This window comes from Mustela nivalis (genome assembly GCF_964662115.1).
Source record: "Mustela nivalis genome assembly, chromosome: 4".
Taxonomy (NCBI): Eukaryota; Metazoa; Chordata; class Mammalia; order Carnivora; family Mustelidae; genus Mustela; species Mustela nivalis.
The window spans coordinates 120,025,639-120,045,317 of record NC_139023.1 but is presented as its reverse complement, the minus strand read 5'-3'; the positions used below and the strand labels follow the sequence as shown (position 1 = coordinate 120,045,317).

Here is a 19,679-nt window from a genome sequence, read left to right as displayed (position 1 = left end):
CCTGTGTTTAAGGGAAAGGCCAAGCACTTCATGCCTTGATGGGAAAAATGTCAAAGAATTTGTACCCATGTTTAATACACCACATATGGTATAAGAAATAATAATGAGTCAGTAAGGAATAAAGGAAATAGAGAAAATATCATTAGAGAAAAATACACTATGATTTATTTTGTTTCTGAAGTTCCACATATGAGTGAAATCATATGGTATTTGCCTTTAATTGACTTATTTGGCTTAAGAAACAAAACAAATGAGCAAAGGAACAAAGAAAGAGAGAGGCAAACCAAGAAACAGACTCTTAACTATGGAGAACAAACGGATGCTTACCAGAGGGGTAGGGGTAGGGGTTAAATAGGTGGTGGGGTTTAAGGAGTACTATTGTGACAAGTACCAGGTGTTGTACAGAGGTGTTGGTTCACTGTGGTGTACACCTGAAACAAATATTACAATGCATATTAACTAACTGGAATTTAAATAAAGTCTTTAAAAAAAGAAAAATACACTCTCAGATTACAATCTGAAAATGTATTAAATTCAGAGTGTGAAGTAAATACGTCCTATTATTAAACCTTTTTTTGGTAGCAAACATGCATAAATTTAGGAACTTTACTTGTATTTTTTCAGAGCAAGTCACAACAAAGAATGGTTTGTCAGGAAAATTGAGCCCCTGATGATGGCTTGTATTGATAAGACTCTTTTTTTTCTTTTTTTTTTTTTTTAAGGTTTATTTATTTATTTGAGAGAGAGAGAGAGAACAAGCATGGAGGGGGTGGGGTTGGGAGATGCAGAAACAGGCTTCCCACTAGGCAGGGAGCATGACATGGGGCTCCATCCCAGGACCCGAGATCATGACCTGAGCTAAAGGCAGATGCTTAACCAACTGAGACACCCAGGGACCCCTACCGATGTGACTCTTCATGAGCCAAATTAACTTCTAGAGAGGTCTAGTTTTAGAAAAGTTTAATCAGAATATCTTGCAACCGGGGCGCCTGGGTGGCTCGGTGGGTTGAGCCTCTGCCTTTGGCTCTGGTCATGATCTCAGGGTCCTGGGATCGAGTCCCCCATCGGGCTCTCTGCTTGGTGGGGAGCCTGCTTCCTCCCCTCTCTCTCTCTGCTTGCCTCTCTGCCTACTTGTGATCTCTGTCAAATAAATAAAATCTTTAAAAAAAAAAAAGAATACCTTGCAACCATATTTATATAGAGCACTGGGTATGAGAGAGATGCTTTCCTATTTCTCTTTATGAAGAATGCCCTGCGTACATTAAACAAGTCCCAAAGCCTAGTCGGTTATTAAAAAGGAAAGCCTAACTTATGAGGTCCAGATGTACTTGTGAAACTTGAACATAACTCTGTTCCCTAGTATCCTAAACTATAAGGCTTCACTGTTGTGGGGAGTACCTTAAAGGAAGAGGATAAGATTTTCACTAAAATTATTGTATCAGTCAATTAGTCTTCTCTGCATCAGACATTTGACTAACAGTTACAGGCATTGCAAATATACTCAGAGAGATTTCCACCGGAAACTAGGCCTAAGAACCCTGTCCTCATGTAGAAATCTTTCCATTAACCTTTTTGAATCTTTATCAGGTGTTGCCCCTTGTCAATGTAGAGTCAGGATTGGTAGGAAATATCATATATTCATCAGCTTCTAGAAAAACTTCTTAGTCTCCAATTAGATAGATGGGTGATAGATAAATAGGTAGATAGATAAATCATTTGATAATTTCAATTAAAATTTTTGTTTAGGAAGACATTAGTAGAAAGAAGTTTTGAAATTTCTCGGAGGGAAATTTGGGAAACAGATTAGACTAGTGCAGTAGTTGATTTATTTATCTGTTTATTTATACATAGCTTTGGCTTTTCTTTAAGTCCTGGGAAACTGCAGGATTGCTCGAATAGGAGAGATTCAACATAACATTAATGCAGGAAGGACTTGCACATCAACCAGCTGGTGTAGGAAGACAGGGACTCGCAGTCAGGCTGACAGTGGCGCGTACGTAGAGAACCTCACCAACTCTGCTGTCAGCCAGACTTAAGCTGGGGCAGATCAGCAGCTTCATCCGTGTTTCTCACCATGGTATGCCAGGTGCTAGAGCAGTTTTTTAAATGGAAATTTTATTATCATTATTGAAGATGCTAGAACTACTGGTATTAACTTTTATAATCTATAAAGGCCTAAAAAATGTTTGTACTGTTTGCATACACGGTGAAAATTTTTCTTGGCCTTCAAGAAACTCGGTCACTGACTCTCTTTCTAGCTCTGTCACCATATTGTGCGTGTTTGTGTGTGTGCATGTGTGTGTGTGTGTGTGTGTGTGTGTATTGTACATAGCAAATACATAGACCCATAAATACAGTTACATATACATAACTTCACATTTTTCCATTTAGTTTTAGCCTTCTAGCTTCAGGGAGGATGTTAGCCAAGTGTATGTAAGTATTAGAGAGTTGTCTTTCCTTTTTTAATTATATGGATGGGTCTTCATGTCAATATTATAATGCAGTTACGGTTCTTGTCTTAAACAAATCTCCTCAAGTAACAAAAAAGCCCCATGTATCATACATGGAGTGGTCCAGTTTTATACAAGTTATTAAAAGTAAATAACTGAATGCAAATGCAATGTTTAACTCAATTAGGGAAGCCACAGTGAATGTGAAGGTAGAAAAGATATGCCCAATACTCTAAGGTATATTTTAAGCCCAAACTACAGGTTTCTATTTGGGATTTTAACTGAAGAATTTAATCCCCAGACATCATCTGTACTGCGAATTCTGAATATTATTTATGTAGTCTTTAGCTTATTCTGAAATTATTATTATTATTATTGTGAAAAGTGAAGTGGAAAATATTTTATCTCCTACCTTTATCTATCCCTATGTAAAAAATTAAGAGATGCTGATACAAGAACTGTGCTAGTTTGCTGCCACTCTCAAAAAACCACAGCTCACATTCTCTTGGGCCATGGAATATGCAACAGAAGGTATAAGCTTTATCTTCACCTGAGATGTTTGCCTGTTACATGGACAAAGGGAGGGTTTAGCTACTTTCTGGTTCATTTATCCCCTTGAAAGAGGTTTAACACTGAATCTTATTACCATAGCATGAACAGAACACCCAGTTAACATAGATGGAAAAAAAAATCTCATTTAAGGTATCTCTTTATAAACTGTTAGCCTTCTATTTTGAGCTAAAACCCATGTCATAAAAAGTGTGGCTATTAGTGAGGGATTTGTGCTCTATTTGATAGCCACTGATCCTGAAATATTGAAATTAATATGTTAAAATTCTGAAGCTAAGTAAATCACACTGAAGTCATTTGATGGGTGATAACAGCAGGAAGCCAAATCAATTAGAGATTGATGTTTTCAGATTAACTACTATTAGTTAATATTCATTAGAGTAAATCTATTTAATTTCCTTTTAATCAGTTTTATCCGAAAGGGAGCAAATTAATTGATGTAATACGTTATGCAGTGTTTGTTAATTCCTACCTCCCGCCCCCATGCATATGGTACTCAAAAGCAAATACAGTTCCATAGAGAAAATGCACTGATCAAGTATAACTTGAATTTATTTTCCTGAAGGAAATATATTGACAAAGTTACAAATAATTTAAGGCAACCAAAGAAATGGTCAGTTTCCTAGTCATCTATGTTGAGCCATACACAGATAAAACACACTATAACATTTTGAAGAGGGACTAACATTTCCAGATGTTAGGGTGATGGAAATTTTCAGGTTGTGAGTGATAGATCTCATTTAGGGACCAACAGCTTTTTATTATTATTGAGCTGAGTCCTAAAATGTCTCATATTTAAATTCCTTAAAGAGTATATATATTGAATGCATTTATTTCATCCTCCTTCATCATCAGCTTTTATTAGAGTGTAACATTCAGATTGGTAACCTAAGTAGTAGGAAGGAAATTTATTTAAACAGCATTTTACCATTAGATAAGGAAAAGGTAGCTGTGTATCCAAGAAATATCAACCTTGTTTGTTTGTTTGTTTGTTTGTTTGTTTAGTAAGGGAGGGAGAGCAGAGGGAAAGAGAGAATCTTAAGCAGGCTCCATATCAGCACAGAGCCCCATGCGAGACTTGATTTCACAACCCTGAGCTCATGACTGGAGCCAAAATCAACAGTCAAAATCAACTGAGCCACCCAGGTGCCCCAAAATATCAGTATTATTTAGACTGTGATAAACAGAGTATTTTAGTGAATCATCTTAGATTCACAGTTTATTTCCTTCCTGTTGCTGACGTATTTCCATTTCCACCTTTATTTTTTTTAATTAATTTTTTATTTCTTATAAACATATATTTTTATCCCCAGGGGTACAGGTCTGTGAATCACCAGGTTTACACACTTCACAGCACTCACCAAAGCACATACCCTCCCCAAGGTCCATAATCCCACCCCCTTCTCCCAAACCCCCTCCCCCCAGCAACCCTCAGTTTGTTTTGTGAGATTAAGAGTCACTTATGGCTTGTCTCCCTCCCAATCCCATCTTGTTTCATTGATTCTTCTCCTACCCACTTAAGCCCCCATGTTGCATCACCACTTCCTCATATCAGGGAGATCATATGATAGTTGTCTTTCTCTGCTTGACTTATTTCGCTAAGCATGATACACTCTAGTTCCATCCATGTTGTCGCAAATGGCAAGATTTCATTTCTTTTGATGGCTGCATAGTATTCCATTGTGTATATATACCACATCTTCTTGATCCATTTCCACCTTTAATGCCTGTAAAACTTTGTGTTAATTTAAGTTGGCTATCCTTGTATATGTTTTTTAGAATTTTGCATTAAATGGCAATTTTGTTTGCTGGAAAGTATTCACTGATACCATGTGTGCAAGTACCTCATTTCTCAAGCAAATTCTTTCAACTTAACTCACAACTGGACTGTGCTTGTTGCGAATAAGAGTACCCAACAAATCAACCCCATGGCTAAGGCAGGGGCTGCTCTTTCAGCTGGATGAAAGCAGGGGTTTCCAGAGTTCCTGCTTGACTTTTATGAGAGGGCACCATGCAGAAATAAGGAGACAAGCAGAACATTTATCAAGTTATTGCAAACTCCCCCCGACTCCATCTTGCCAATGGAAAAAGAAGCAGTGAAAGGGATCAGCATTGACAGGAGAGTTTTCCTCGTCGGATGTAGTTGGAGTGCAGTTTGGAGATAGCTGAGGATGATAATATCAATGGATAATGAATATGCTGCAATGGAAAGTGTAAGAAAAATCCCCTCTGAGTTGTAGATGATCATTGGAAGAAAAATCCCCTCTGAGTTGTGGATGATCATTGGAAGAAAAATCATGGCCAACTAGTGAGAAATGATTTAGTTTTATGTTGTTTTCCAACTCAGTTATTCAACTGGAGTGCATTTATGCTATTAACAAACATTTAATTGTTATTACATATAGAGGGAACTGCTTTGTTCTTACCATTGGGCGACACTCTAGATTATGAAGTCCTTACCATTGGGCGATTCTAGATTATGAAGAATCACATAATTCTGTTTCTGCACTCAAGAAGCTTAATGATCTAGTTGTGTACAGAAAAAAAAAATGACATGCATGAAACCAGTTAATATTACTTAAAATAACACAACACACTGCTAATGCAGTAAGTTCAGTCATATGGTAAATAGCAAATAGGATAATATAAACATATGAATATGTTTTATAAAAGAGGATAGCAAATGAGATAAAATGGAAATGAGGATGGTTTGGTTTCTGAGGAAAGGAATAGTGAAGAAGATAGACTGAGATTTAAGATTGGGTCAAATGGTTGAAAACAAAAGCTGACAGGAAGGTCATTGCCGTTGAGTGAAGAGCAAGACTAAAGTACAGAAGGTTGACATGGAAATGCTCTGGGTGGGGGGAGAAAAGGGTGGGGCAAGAAAAAAAAGGAAGGGTGCTCTGACCAGAGAGTAAGTAACTAAAATTGAAGTTGGGAGACCGCAATTTGGAAAAATCTGTAAAACTTGGTAGAAATGCTGGGTCTTTTAAAATATATATATTTAAATCTTAACATATTTCCTTAGTCAAACATACACTATTATTTATTAAGCAAGAGGCATGTGTCTGACCACAGTGTGAGGAACATAAAAGTGGAAAGGGAAGCTTACCAGCAGTATCTACATTCCTGTGCATTCACTAAAAGTTGATAATGGATCTGCCCATTGTGACAATATATAAGAAAACTCAATTATTTTCAGATTTACAGGTATGTCAACATTTTTATCACTCTGGGACTTGGATTCTTACCAGAGAATCTTCATATGGACACATAGAGGGTTAGTAGGGTTTCTATTTCTATGGCCACTTGAGGAGGAAAGAGGGCATCCAGGAAACCATGCATATGAATTTGGTGGGACACAAATAATCAGTCCACAACAAGTAGATCTTTTTGGTGGCCTCTTCCCATTCCCCACCTCATCCGTTCTTTGCTTTCTCCCTTTCTAACTTATCCTTTGGCTGGTAGGGTAAAAGGTTTGAATGAGAGGCTAGGGCAGGATACACCACTTCAATCTGGGCACTTCCTCATTAACTCTCTTTCTAGATACACAGAAGGGAATCAAACAAATTTTTATTTTAAATTTCACTTTTCCAAGAGGCATATCCACACCACTCTATTTAATCCTTAACCTGATACCTTCCCCTACCTCTCAGTAACTGCTGATATCACTCTATTTTTTAAATTTTTCTCCATAGTTATTAGCATCTACTAAGATACTACATAATGTGCTTATTATATATACTGTTTATTGTCTGCCTCCTGTAATTAAATATAAGATTCACCCCAACAAGGATCTTTATTTTGCTCACTGATATATCCAAAATAGATAGAATGGTGCGTGGCCTATCGTAGGCATTCAGTATATATTACTGAATGAATAAATGCACAATTACTAAATTAGCTAGATGAAAAGGATATATTTATCAACCATTAATAATTTTAACAAAAGACTGCATAAACTGAATTAAGATTTCAAAACTCAAATCTAGCAATGATTTCTACTTTCTTAAGAGATCATCCGGTAGAAGTAATATGTGGATGTATGCGGTTGTATTTTGAAGAGAGAGCCAACAGGAGTTGCTCATGCCCTGAGTGTGGGTGTGAAAGAAGGAAAACAAGGACAAATTCAAGATTTTTGGCTGATTAAAGGATAGAATTAACATCAACTGAGATAGGCAGGAGTATAGGGAGAGCAGGTTTGTTGATGGTGTGGATGGTGATTGGAGATGAGGAGGTTAGTTCTGGTCATATTGAGTTTAAGATGTGTATCAGTCAGATATCTGGGTGGAGACAAAGTATTAACATGTGAATATTAAGTTAAAGGTAAAAGCTCAGACTTTTATCCTTAAGATTCCTGCAAATTTGTATTGATTTCATCTGAAAACTCACTCCTATTATTGTCAGTTTGATTTGAAGTGAACTATGCATGTATAAGATACCAGTGATGAAAACAAAGGAAAATCTGTCTCTCTGTTTTTGAGGGGTACCTTGTGTAAATGTTTCCATTTTAAGGTTTCTCTTCCAGCAGCAAAATAAAAAGAAAATATCTCCTTCTGATTATTTCAAACTATTTTTGGATTATTTCAAATTATTTTATGTGCATTTAATTTGCAATATTTATTCCTTGAGAATTTTTCACACCCTTCTCCCCAAAATTGACTAAGTAGGTCTTGAAAAGGAGGAAATACTTCATTGTAAGACATAAAGTGAATACCTTTTGGGTATTTTATTAGCTTGTCTCTATGATAACAAGAGTTTTACAGTTTTATAGAAAGAGGAGCTAAGATAGTAACCACTTCTGCTAATTCTGCCTCCATCGAGTACTTCTATTTCTTCTTCTAGATGGCCACACAAGACTTGAAATCTCTTTATCTTCATGGCCAAGGTATCTATCTGTTGTATTCATTGCCTAATAGCCACTAGGTACTTTACTTTTTTGTTGTTTTTGTTGTTTGCATCTTTCAAGAAAAGTTGTACCTTATGCATGACTGCATCCTGTGTAAAATAAATAACATCAATAAATCAAGAATTGGGAACAGCTGTCATAAAAGGAAAAGTCTGTTCTTGTATTTCAGATCTGATCTGATTTTGGTTGACTGCAGTTTTCTCTTTTTAAGATTAAGAATTCCTTGGGTGGTCCTGACAGATGTTCAGGAAACTTGTAAACTCTCACATTAGCACAAACTGTAGAGTTAGGGACATCGAGATCCATCTAGAGACATGAACACACATGTGTGTACTGTATGTATTTGTATAATAAAATGAGGAGTCCAGCTGACTAAAAACATGTGGTATGTGGATTCACTAAAATTCTTTTTTGAAAGCTGATCATTCAAACCATCTGCAGTGTGGTCAGATCACACGTCCTTCATGTCTTGTCTGAGAGAACAAAATAACCAGAGATTTAGATCTAGTTCCAGTCTAGAGAAGGCTGTTCAAAAGTCATCAGCCCCATGGTAAATATTTATTTTTTTTTGAAAGGTTATAGCATCTGTACTCCACTCTAGTCAGCCTTTGAATATGTATGTCTCTCTTTTTCTTTTTCTCTGGTTATAACATATATGTGCATGAAATACGCACACCCATATGGAATGAAGCTTCTCTCTGTATGACTGTTATGTAAGTGCATATCAATAAGATGAGGGAAGAGGAGGAACTTAAAAAGGGAAGTATACTCTCGTGTTTTGGTAAAAAGGCACAGTGAAAGAGAGAAGTGAAACTAGACTTTAAAAAAAAATCGACCCTTTTTTTTGGCTAAGAGAAACAGATGTACATTTTATTTACACAGATGCAGCTTTCTTAAAATTAGAATAATACGTACATTCAAATGATTACTTCAGGTTACTTCCTAGCATCATAATAAATAGAGGTCAACCTTGCCAAAAATTAATAATTCATTAATATCCATTTTAATAGTATATATTTCTTAAATGGATTTTTAACTGAAATACTTCAACTTCCAATACCATGTTAGTGTTTTTATAGATTTTAAATTAATATAGGAAAAATATATTTTTAAGACAGTGAAAATAACTATACTGTTCCTTTCAGTTTGATCATTTTTTTCTTACACAAGTCATTAATGAGTTATTCAGTATAATGCAAAAACTAGAAAGATGTGTTTATATTTTGTTTTGCCTTGGGGGTTTATGAATTTTGATATTCTATAATTGAGATTGTTTTGAGAATACATGACTAGATTTGTTAAGATTAAATTCATGTTTAATTTACAGCATCATTTTTACTCAGCTTTGAACATTAAACCTCAGATGTCGTTAAGTGAAAATGTAGATTAGGCTTACTGTGATGTTTTTTATGTGTGTGTTGAAGTTCTAAGATCTTCATGGCATACCCACCCAGTTTTGTTAACCTGGATAATTAACCTGTGGGTAAGCAGAAGCAAAATTTTAACTTCTTGCAAGGGATCCCTGGAGGTCATTATTTGGGTCTGAAAAATATAAGATATGTTCAGAACAGTGAGGGAGAAGACCTTTGTTGGCTCTGTGTAAGGTTGGTTGTGTACTTCAAAAGCTGCCAGAGACCATCACAGAGACCCACATGAAAGGAAAGGTCACATGCAGGAAAGGACAGAAAAGAAACCTGTATATTGATGGGATGAAGGAGAAAAATGAGTATAACGAACTAAAGGTCCAACCAAGATTATGCATGAGACAGTTGAGTCATTATTGGCAAAAATTAGGCTAGAAAGGAGATTTTTATCTTTCACTTATGTTAAAAACAGATCCTTTCAAGCTAGTGAAAATAGAGTAATTAAGATGAACATTGCCTGGCCACCAAGAGCCAGAGTCCTATAAGAAACATTCATTTTTTTCAACTCATCTATTCAATAATTTACTCAGTCCACAAATACTATGAGTACCCACTATCTGAAAGATACTCCTGTTTTCTCTGCATGGAGTATGATAAATATTGTGGAGAAGCTTGCAAAAATGCATAACACATGTAACTCCTGCCTCAGAGCCTTTTACTCAGATGAGAAAAAGTACAACAGGAATTGGGCATTTGTGTAGGAGAAATTTGCGAAATTACTTCTTGGTGCAAGGGTAGATCATTCTGACTGGAGCGATGCATAGAGAGGATACTCCACGATCAGGAGTTTGGGCGGGGTGAGATCATGGATGGGCCAGAACATGGCGGTGTGGATGGAGCAAAGTTCGGGCTGAGTTGGCAGCAGTGGGAAATCCTCCAGCCTGCAGAGCATCAGTGACACTGCATTTATTAAATGTCAGGTTTACTGAGATATAATTTACATATAGTTACATTAATTACCACTGCAACAATGTATAGAATAGTTACATAACCCCTTGGAAAAATTCCCCTGTGTCCTTTCTTAGTCTCTTCTTTTCTCATGCTCAGCTCCTGGTCACAAATGACAATGGTTTTCTCCCTGTAGCTTTTCTTTTCCAAATAAGGTATAAAGGCAATCTACAGCTTGTGGCCTTTGAGCCTGGCTGCTTTCATTACACATAACTTGAAATTCACCCTTGCTGTTCCATGTTTTCTGCAGCTCCTTCCTTTTCATGGCTGAGTAGTACTCAATGTATGGAGGCATCGTCCCTTGTTTACCCATTCTGCTGCTGAGGGACATTTGGGCTATATCCAGATTGGGGGTAATTCTGAGTAGAACCACTATATACATTTGCATACTCATTTCTAACATTGCTCTGTACTGTATCTTCTTTCCACCTTTGCAGCCTCCAACTTTGAGTCAATAAAAACCACATCTTCAAGTTCAGATTTTAAGAAATGTGTATGAGAATGTGTTAGATTGTTAATTTCAAACCTCTTATTTATAAGTTAACATCTTTTGGTGACTGTGAGAAGAAATCTTTTTTAAGATACCTAAAGAATAGAGACAATTTGAAAAATACAAGAAAATAAGGCAGTAATAGGACAGTTTGGGCAATAATTAAAAGTAACTTTTGCCAAATGGACCGTCACATACTCACTAGGAACAAAAACAATGTAAATCAGAACACCTGTTAGCAAAATTTTAGAGCTCTTTTGGTTGAATTATGTTGCCCAGATATAGACGCAAATAGTGCAGCATTTCTAAAAATCAGTGTTTTTTGTGTACTTTCCATGTGCAGGCATTGTGTCAAGCTGTCAACAGTTCTATGAGTCGATTGCTAGAATGATCTCTGTCTTATAGATGGAGAGATTGAGGCACAGAGCAGTTTATAAAGTTGCCCAAGACTGAACTAAAAGGAAGCAAAGCTTACATGTAAACAAAGTTTACATATAAGAACTCATACTCTTAACTTCTACTCGGTGGCATTTCTTGTGAGGTGTTGCATTTGGGGGCACCGTGCTTTAATAGTTAGAGTGACAAACATGCTTGTTTGTCTCAGAGCAGACTGTCTGGATGATGAGGTGTTTGGACCTTATGTTTCCAAATAGATGACCGAAATATGAATAGGAAGGAGAGACTTAACGTGGGCATGGTAACTATGTTCAGGGATGTTGAGAACCAGAGGGCATTGTCAGGCAGCGATTTTGAAGGAGGGTGGGAATGGGGCAGAAATTCCCAAGACAGGTTTCAGCTGGGTGTGAAGTGGAACTTGGAAAGGACCAGAGGCTACCATTATGGAATGAACTTTCTCTAAGGGTAGTAAGTGCCTTTTCACTGGAACGTTCAACCGAAGATGAATGAAAACAGAATCCAGGTATTTTGTAGAAGAATGGACTGGGTAACTTTAAAATACTTTCCAGCTCTAAGATTGTGTGATATGTAGATGTAAAATCAGTTGTGGAGACAAATTACCTCTCAAAATTCCATTAGAAAAAGTCTTTTCTGATAATAATAATAATGATGATGAAAAAGTCTTTCCTTGTTCAAGTACAAATCTGTTAAATACCATATCTGCTGAGGTGGGTACATTTTAAAGACAATTTAGCAAAACATATTTTTCTTGATTACTAAATAGAAATGGCTGAATATACTGTGAAAATTTCTACTTAAAAAATACTAACACGAATTCCATCTTGCTTACTAAAATTTACCTATCATAATGAAGAACTTTAATATAGAGTCCACTTTTAATTCAACATTTTTCTATGACCAAAAGTCATTAACTTATTCTAAAAATTGAGTGAAAACAGATTTCTACTAGACAAGAAACATATTTCAGTGAAACATGGACTGTTCAAAAAGGTATAGTTTTGAGATATATTATATGAGTACCTCCTTTTTTTTTTTTTTTTAATTCGGTTTTGTTTCCTAATACCACTGCTAGACATCTTTGCCAGGAAATATTTCTTTTACCAATGCTCATGGGTAAATAAAATGAAAAAATATAGTTGATGTGCTTTTTTATTATTCTTATCAAAGAAATTTGGAGCAATTCCTTGTGCTTTCTGAATTAGTATTCTACTTTGACAATCTAAGAGATAACTGTTACCCAGTTACCTTTTATTTTTACTAAGTCTAGAAGATTTCCATTAAGATTCTTAATTGATACTTAGTTATAATAATCATAGAATGCAACTAGACTTTAAATTTAGATTTTAGGTTTCCTCAGCAAGAACTAGATGAACAACAGTGATACTCTATAGGTTTTTATTTTTCATTAAAAATAGTAATGGTTAAAAATAGCTTCTGCCCGGGGCACCTGGGTGGCTCAGTGGGTTAAAGCCTCTGCCTTTGGCTCAGGTCATGATCTCAGGGCCCTAGGATCGAGCCCCACATTGGGCTCTCTGCTCAGCAGGGACCCTGCTTCCTCCTCTTGCCTGCCTGCCTCTGCCTACTTGTGATCTCTGTCAAATAAAAATCTTTAAAAAAAAAATAGTTTCTGCCCTTTGGACACATATGTAGCACATAAGCTGTATTTTCTTGGGAAGAAAAAAAAGGAAAACCTAATTGACATTAGAGTGTTGGACTGTTTCTTGTCCCACCCAAATATGAGGTCACTGATGTCTCTGGTACAAAAAATGAAGGTTAATTATCTCAACCTGGAATGAAAAGGGAACCAGCATGACTATTGCACCCTGAATTCTGAATGTTCAAAGAGCATCTGATTTATGTCATAAATAGCTTATTTTTCTATTTCTTTTTTAGAATAGAAAGGAAGTAACAGGCTTTCCCCACCCCACCCCAATCTCCATCTGCTTGTTGTTAATAGGGGGCATAATGGTCTGAGTGAGCTGAGGAAATTGTTCAGAATTCTGCTTAGTTCTAGGTCAGAGTCTTGCTGGTTTTCATTTCCTAATTTGCCAAAGAAAATCTCTTTGCAAAATGAACATGAAAATGCATATATCTATCTAGCTCAAACCTTGTTTATTCTTCAACGTATGTTATTATGAGTAATCTTGTGTGTGTGTGTGTGTGTGTGTGATTACTTTGCAACACATAGTGTTCTATTAGGTTGTAAATACCAATAATAATAATAATAATAATAATAATAATAATAATAGATAACATTTACTGAGTGCTAAAACTCTATCCTGTACCAAAGAATTACCAAACTAGACTTAGATAAAAAAAAACAATCCTAATTATGGCAACTATTTAACCCCTAACCATATATAAGGTATTATGCTAAACACTGAACATGTATTATTTTGTTTAAAACTCTAAACAACCTTCTATGGAAGGCTCTTTTTTTTAGCTCCACTTTACTAAAGAGGAAACAGAGATAAAAATATTCATAATAATTTTCTCAAAGTCATATATCTAGGATGAAGAAGTTAGAGGTTAAAACCAGCTCTTTAAAAAAATAAAAAAATAAAAAAAAATAAAACCAGTTCATCAGAATCTCTAGCCTGTGCTCTTACTTTACTGTCTTTCTCTACTTAAGATAATCTTAATGAATGCATATTTTCCTCCTCTTCCCTTCCAGACCCTTACATCATGGTGCCTTTATGTTGGAAAAGAGACTAAACCTTGGGAGGTCAAAGGGCACCCACTACTGGAATCCTCTTTCTAACAACCTCACTAAGTAAAGTCTCAAGTCATATCTGAATTCTTCTGATAACAGGGAGCTCAATTCATCTAAAACACCCAATTTTATCCTTTAATGTCATTAGACAACATGAGTTATCTTGGGAGAATAAAAGGAAAAATATTGTATTTTTAATAATGTTTAGCAGTCTACAAATTTTACGTCCCTTATTTATTTTAATCTCCAAATTATCCTTTATGTTAGTTTGAGTATGTACTATATTAACTACTGGGGACAGAGAAGTAAATAAAAGCTCTGCTCTTGAGGGCTTCAGAGACCATAGCATACGAGGGGCTCAGATCCTTTCAGTGACACTACTCTGCTTCCTTTCTTAGTAATGAATTGTCGTCATTAGACAAATTCAAGTAGTACCCATTCTGATAGTATAGTATAGTTTCCCAAGGGTTTCAGAGCTCTTGTAAGATGGTGGTGTTCTCTAAGCACTTGTAGAAAAAATATCCCTGGAGAATGATTTACACACACACACATACACACACACACACACACACACACACACACACACACATATTTATATATACATGCATACACACATGTGTAGGCACACGCACACCACTCACAGCTTTGTCTAGAATTATGTGCTTATCATTTGTAGCTTTGTAGCTTAAGGACATCTTTTTTCAACCATACAAATGGGAAGAGATAGAGAAAGCATGTTTTAGAACCAAGTTTGGAAGTATCTCACTTTTGCCCATTTACTACAGGAAAGAACCCAGTCACATCATCTCACCAGAGTGACCAGGAAATGAAAGCTCCTGGTGTGCTCAGGAAGGAAATGCAATGGCTGTGTAAATATAGTACTGGCTATGTTTCACTTAGATTTAAGAATTAACTATTAATAGTATAACAGATTACAGGAGGAAAAAATCTGTTTATTTCTATAGATACAAAAGACGTGAATAAAATTTAACTTCTATTCGTGATATTGAAAAAAAAAAAAGCAATTCTTGGCAAACTAAATTATAAAGAGCATCTTATTAAAAACCTCTAGCAGGTGCACCTAGGTGGCTCAGTTAAGCATCTGCCTTCTGCTTAGATCATGATCCCACAGTCCTGGGATCAAGCCCCACATTTAGCTACCTGTTCAGCAGGAAGCCTGCTTCTTCCTCTCCCTCTGCCTGTAGCTTCCCCTGCTTTTGCCCTCTCTCTCTTTCTCTCTTTCTCTCTGTCAAATAAATAAATAATTTTTTTTCCAACTCAAACTTCATCTATTTTAATGTATTATTTGCCTCCTACTAATAAACCTTTATTTCACTCGTCATAACTGAGCAATGAATCTTCCACACTGAAATATCTTCCTTGCCCAATTAATCCAAAGGAAAAAAACTGAAATGATTAGTAAAGAAAAATGTAGGGACTAACACACCCTTTTAATATGTTTTTAAATATTTTTAAGGTTTAAAAAGTGTTTAAAGTTTGTAGTTCCTAGTAGGAAAACATTATCTGAATGAATACCCTAATGGCAAACCATTGTAGAATGTTTCAGTTGCATGGGGAGCAGAGGGGTAGGGATTCTCTTCACAGCACCCCAGCTTTCTTCATGAGAAGGTCGGAGGTACACTGGTTTGTATTATTGCGACATCCATTAGGTGATCGAAGTTGCTTTTCCTTCAGCAAGGGCTTTATTTGTCAGAAGGGCATTATGCTTGACCTCCAAATTTGGCTGACAATTTACTGATGAGATTCATAACCTTTGGGTTGCTCTGATATTTTGACATATTCGCTGGGTTCTGGGCCACCTCCTGGAAGGCCACCATAACTTCCGGATCCTGCATGGCTGCAAGAACTTCCGGATCACGAAGAATTTCATTGAGCCCAGGCGTTCCTGCCATTCCAGGCATCCCCCCTGCCATTCCAGGCATTCCTCCAGGAAAATTACCGGGCATTCCCCCAGGAAAGCCACCTGGGAAAGAGCCATACTGAGCTCCTGATTGTCGTCTGGCTTCTTCCTCCCTCTGGGCTCTCTCGTGTTCCTCCCGAGCCTTCTTAACCCTTTCTATTCTTTCTTTGATCTCTCGCTCTTCACGTTTTCGCTCGTATTTTCTCCGATGTTCAGCAATTTTCTGGGCCCTCGGTTGAACTTCTTTCAGCATCGCACTAGCATCTTCATCATAATCCAGCTTGCAAGCAAGGGCAAGATCATGTGCTGCTTCTTCCCAATGGCCCAGAAGTCTATGTGCTTTCCCGCGCCACTTATAAGGCTGAGCTGAATCAGGATTTATTTCAATAGCTCTGTCACAGTCTCGAATGGCAGCATTTGGCTTCTGTAATTTGATGAAGACACTGGCTCTCTTGGCATACAGAATGGCCAAGCGAGGATTTAGTTTGATGGCATCTGTGAACAAGTCAATGGCTTTCTGTAGTTCACCATCATTTAGGGCATCAATGGCAGCCACTTTTTTATCATTTGCCTGATCCATCATTTCCTCGGTTATCTCTGCATTTTCATCTCCCATTTCTTGAGGGGCATCGGTATCTGGTTCAATCACACCTTCATTGTCAATTTCTAGATCACTCTCCTCACTTGATGGTTCATCTGTCTTTATGTTTTCCTCCGCCTTCTTACTATCTGGTTTTTCTTCCTTGATACTGTCTTCTGATTTAGTTTTATGAGTGGCAGGTGGTATTTTACCCCCCATGCTCTCCACCCACTCCCGCAGGAAACGCATTTCCTCGGTGTGCAGAACGCTCGGATCCTGCTTACACATTTTCACGAAAGCCCGAAGCTCGCTCACTTTGCGGGGGTCCATGGTCCAGAGGCAGTGGCAGGCGGCAGGCGCGGCTGGGGTTGCGACCCGATTCCAGGCGCGGGTACTAGCCAATAATTTTTTTTTTTTTTGAGAAACAGAAAACTGTAGCAGTCATCAAAGTTAGTAATGGCACATTGAAAGCTTCTTCTTAATACCTGGACTTAGTTAAGAATATATGCTATCATTACTTCAATTCACCATCTTATTAGTGGGTCCTTGTCAGCAAACATTAAGATAAAAGAAATTGTCTAGGATTAGAAAAGAAGATATACAACTGTCCTTATTTATAGACAATATGTGTGCCTAGAAACCCCTCAAATATTTTACAGATAAGAGTTTAACAAGATTGATGTATACAAAATCTACATACATTTTCATACCCTAGCAGTAAACAGTTCAAAAACATTTAAAATGCCATTTTAAAAAGCATCAAAATATACAATATATATATATATATATACTACATATAAAATATATAATAGCATATATACAATTAAAATTTGTATATGTGCATATATAAAAATATATGAATGAAAATTATTTGTGGAAAGACATTTAAAATCCTATATTCATGGAGAGATGTAACATGTTTGTGGATTGGAAGTCTTAATCCTATAAAGTTTCCATTAATACTATAAAAGGTTTCATATTGTAAGAAGGAAATTGATCTATGGATTCAATGCAGTGCCAATAAATATCCTAACAGGATATTTTGGAGGGAGGTGTTGTAAGGAGGTTCTAACTTTATAGGCAAGTACAAAGAGCAAAGAATTAATAGGGCATTTCTGATGAAGGAGAATGAAATAAGACTTATGAGGCTATAATAATTAATATAATTCATGTAATAGTTAATATAGTCTATTACTCATGTAAGGACAGACAAACTGACCAGTAGGACAGAATAACACAGATCCTCACATATATCAAAAGTAATTTCGTAACAGAGCTAGTAGAGAGAGGAAGATCAGTTGGGAAAGAAGAGACTTCTCAGTAAATGGTTCTGGGATTATTGTTCCTATTTCTACTGAATCATTACCAGCAGCAAGTAAAAACACTCTATTATCTCCTCCCCTAAAACAAAAGAGGACAAAACACGAACACCTTGGGACCTGCATTTATCCTGCTACTAATCATTTGCCTGATCCCTGTCACACGAAAACTTTGGGAGAAGTTCTCTGTAATAAGTATCTCTACCTTCTCTTCGAAGGTTCTCTCTTCAACCCACTGGAGTAAGACTTGCTTTTCTACCACTCCCTTGAGATTACCCAGTATCTTCCTTGGGGCCAAGTCTGTGTGTCAGTGTTCTAGTCATGCTCTCAATTGATTGCTTCCAGCACTTAACACAGATGATCATTTCTTGTAATGCTTTCTTATAGGAACTTTTCGCATCCTGCGCTTGTCCCTTCTTCTTCTCTGACCCCTCCTCAGCCTTCCTTCTGGTCCCCCCTCCACTCTAGTCCCCCTAAATCTAGACACGCTCTGAAGATCGTCCCTTAGCCTCCTATCTTTACTAGGTTACACATTCTCCCTGGATTACCTGACCAAATTTTGTGATTTCAGATGCAATTTATAGTTAGAGGACTCTCAAAAGTCTATCTCCAGCTTGAATATGTCTCTGGAACTTGAGGTTCATATATCTAACCTCCTACCTATCATTTTCTTGTGTGTCTAATGGACACTTTATACTTAATCCGGCCTATACCAAACTCCTGATTTCCCCCCAAATCCTGTTTCTTCACTACTCTATCTTCCCCATCATAGTATATGAGATCACCCAGCACTCCAGTGCTGACACATCTCTAGGCTTCTTTCCACACTTTCCTTGAGCCCCACACCCAACACATTACCAACTCCTGTTTACCTCCAGAACATAATTGAAATAATCACACCTTTCTTTTTCTCAATGGCTACCAATCTTCTTTATCCAGAACTAGCCTAGCCTCCTGCTTCTTCCCTTGTATAATATATTTTCTATTCAATAGTCAGAGTGTTCTTTCAAAAATGCAAATCAGTGAAACAGTGATGGGGATTAAGGAGTCTGCTTGTCATGATGAGCGTTGGGTGATATATGAAAGTGTTCAATCACTGCTGTACACCTGAAACTAAATAACACTGTATGTTAATTATATTGAATTAAAATTAAAAAAATAAAAATAAAAATCAGGTGATACTGTGCTCAAAGCCCTCCAATGGCCTCTCATTGCACTTAGAGTAAAAATACACTTAGGGCGCCTGGGTGGTTCAGTGGGTTAAGCCTCTGCCTTCAGCTCAGGTCATGATCTCCGGGTCTTGGGATCGAGCCCCACATTGGGCTCTCTGCTCAGTGGAGAGCCTGCTTCCTCCTCTCTCTCTCTGCCTGCCTCTCTGCCTACTTGTGATCTTTGCCTGTCAAATAAATAAATAAAATCTTTGAAAAAAAAAATACAAACACTTAAACTTGGTTTATAAAGCAGGGTCTGAGCTCCCTGGCCTTCCTCTCAAACATCAACATTCTCCTCTTCATCTTCACATGAATGGGCTTTTCTCAGCCTTTAGATCACAGCTAAAATGTCACCTGCTCAGAAAGGCCTTTTTTGAACATTCGTTCCAAAGTAGCCCCCCATACACTTTCAAACACACAACCTGCTTTTAATTACATCCCAGCACTTTACATTATCCAATTATTCCCTTATGTTTTAAATTTCATTTATAAATGAACAGATACATGTATGTCTTCCTGTATTAAAATGTAAGCTTCATGAGAACAGGAATATTGTCTGCTTTCTATGATGCTGAAGCTTTACTCAAAACATTTTCTGACTCAGGGAAGAAATGCAATAAAAATTCATGTTGCATGATTATATATTTGTCATGATATCTGGCCTTGCTGGATATTTATGTTTTGTTACAGTGCCTTTGTTACAGTTTTCTTTAGTCTAGGAAATCAA

The 19,679-nt window shown here is 36.9% G+C and overlaps 1 protein-coding gene and 1 pseudogene across 6 annotated transcripts in view; one reads left to right on the top strand and one right to left on the bottom strand.

The window, feature by feature from the left end:
• ARHGAP24 (Rho GTPase activating protein 24) overlaps nt 1-19,679 on the top strand; it is a 519,150-nt gene that overhangs the window by 195,776 nt on the left and 303,695 nt on the right. Inside the window, exon 1 of one of the 5 annotated variants that reach the window (XM_082726643.1) lies at nt 8,337-8,479. The exons of 2 other annotated variants lie outside the window; for them this stretch is intronic. In XM_082726643.1, coding sequence (XP_082582769.1) covers nt 8,477-8,479 — 3 coding nt within the window. In that variant the 5' untranslated portion in view covers nt 8,337-8,476. Of the gene's footprint in view, nt 1-8,336; nt 8,480-11,288; nt 11,711-19,679 lie in introns of those variants that run through there. 2 more of the 5 variants (XM_082726647.1, XM_082726642.1) reach the window with 2 other exon arrangements.
• LOC309862615 (hsc70-interacting protein pseudogene) lies at nt 15,352-16,816 on the bottom strand (annotated as a pseudogene). Its single transcript has one exon. The product of its transcript is annotated as a hsc70-interacting protein pseudogene (transcript).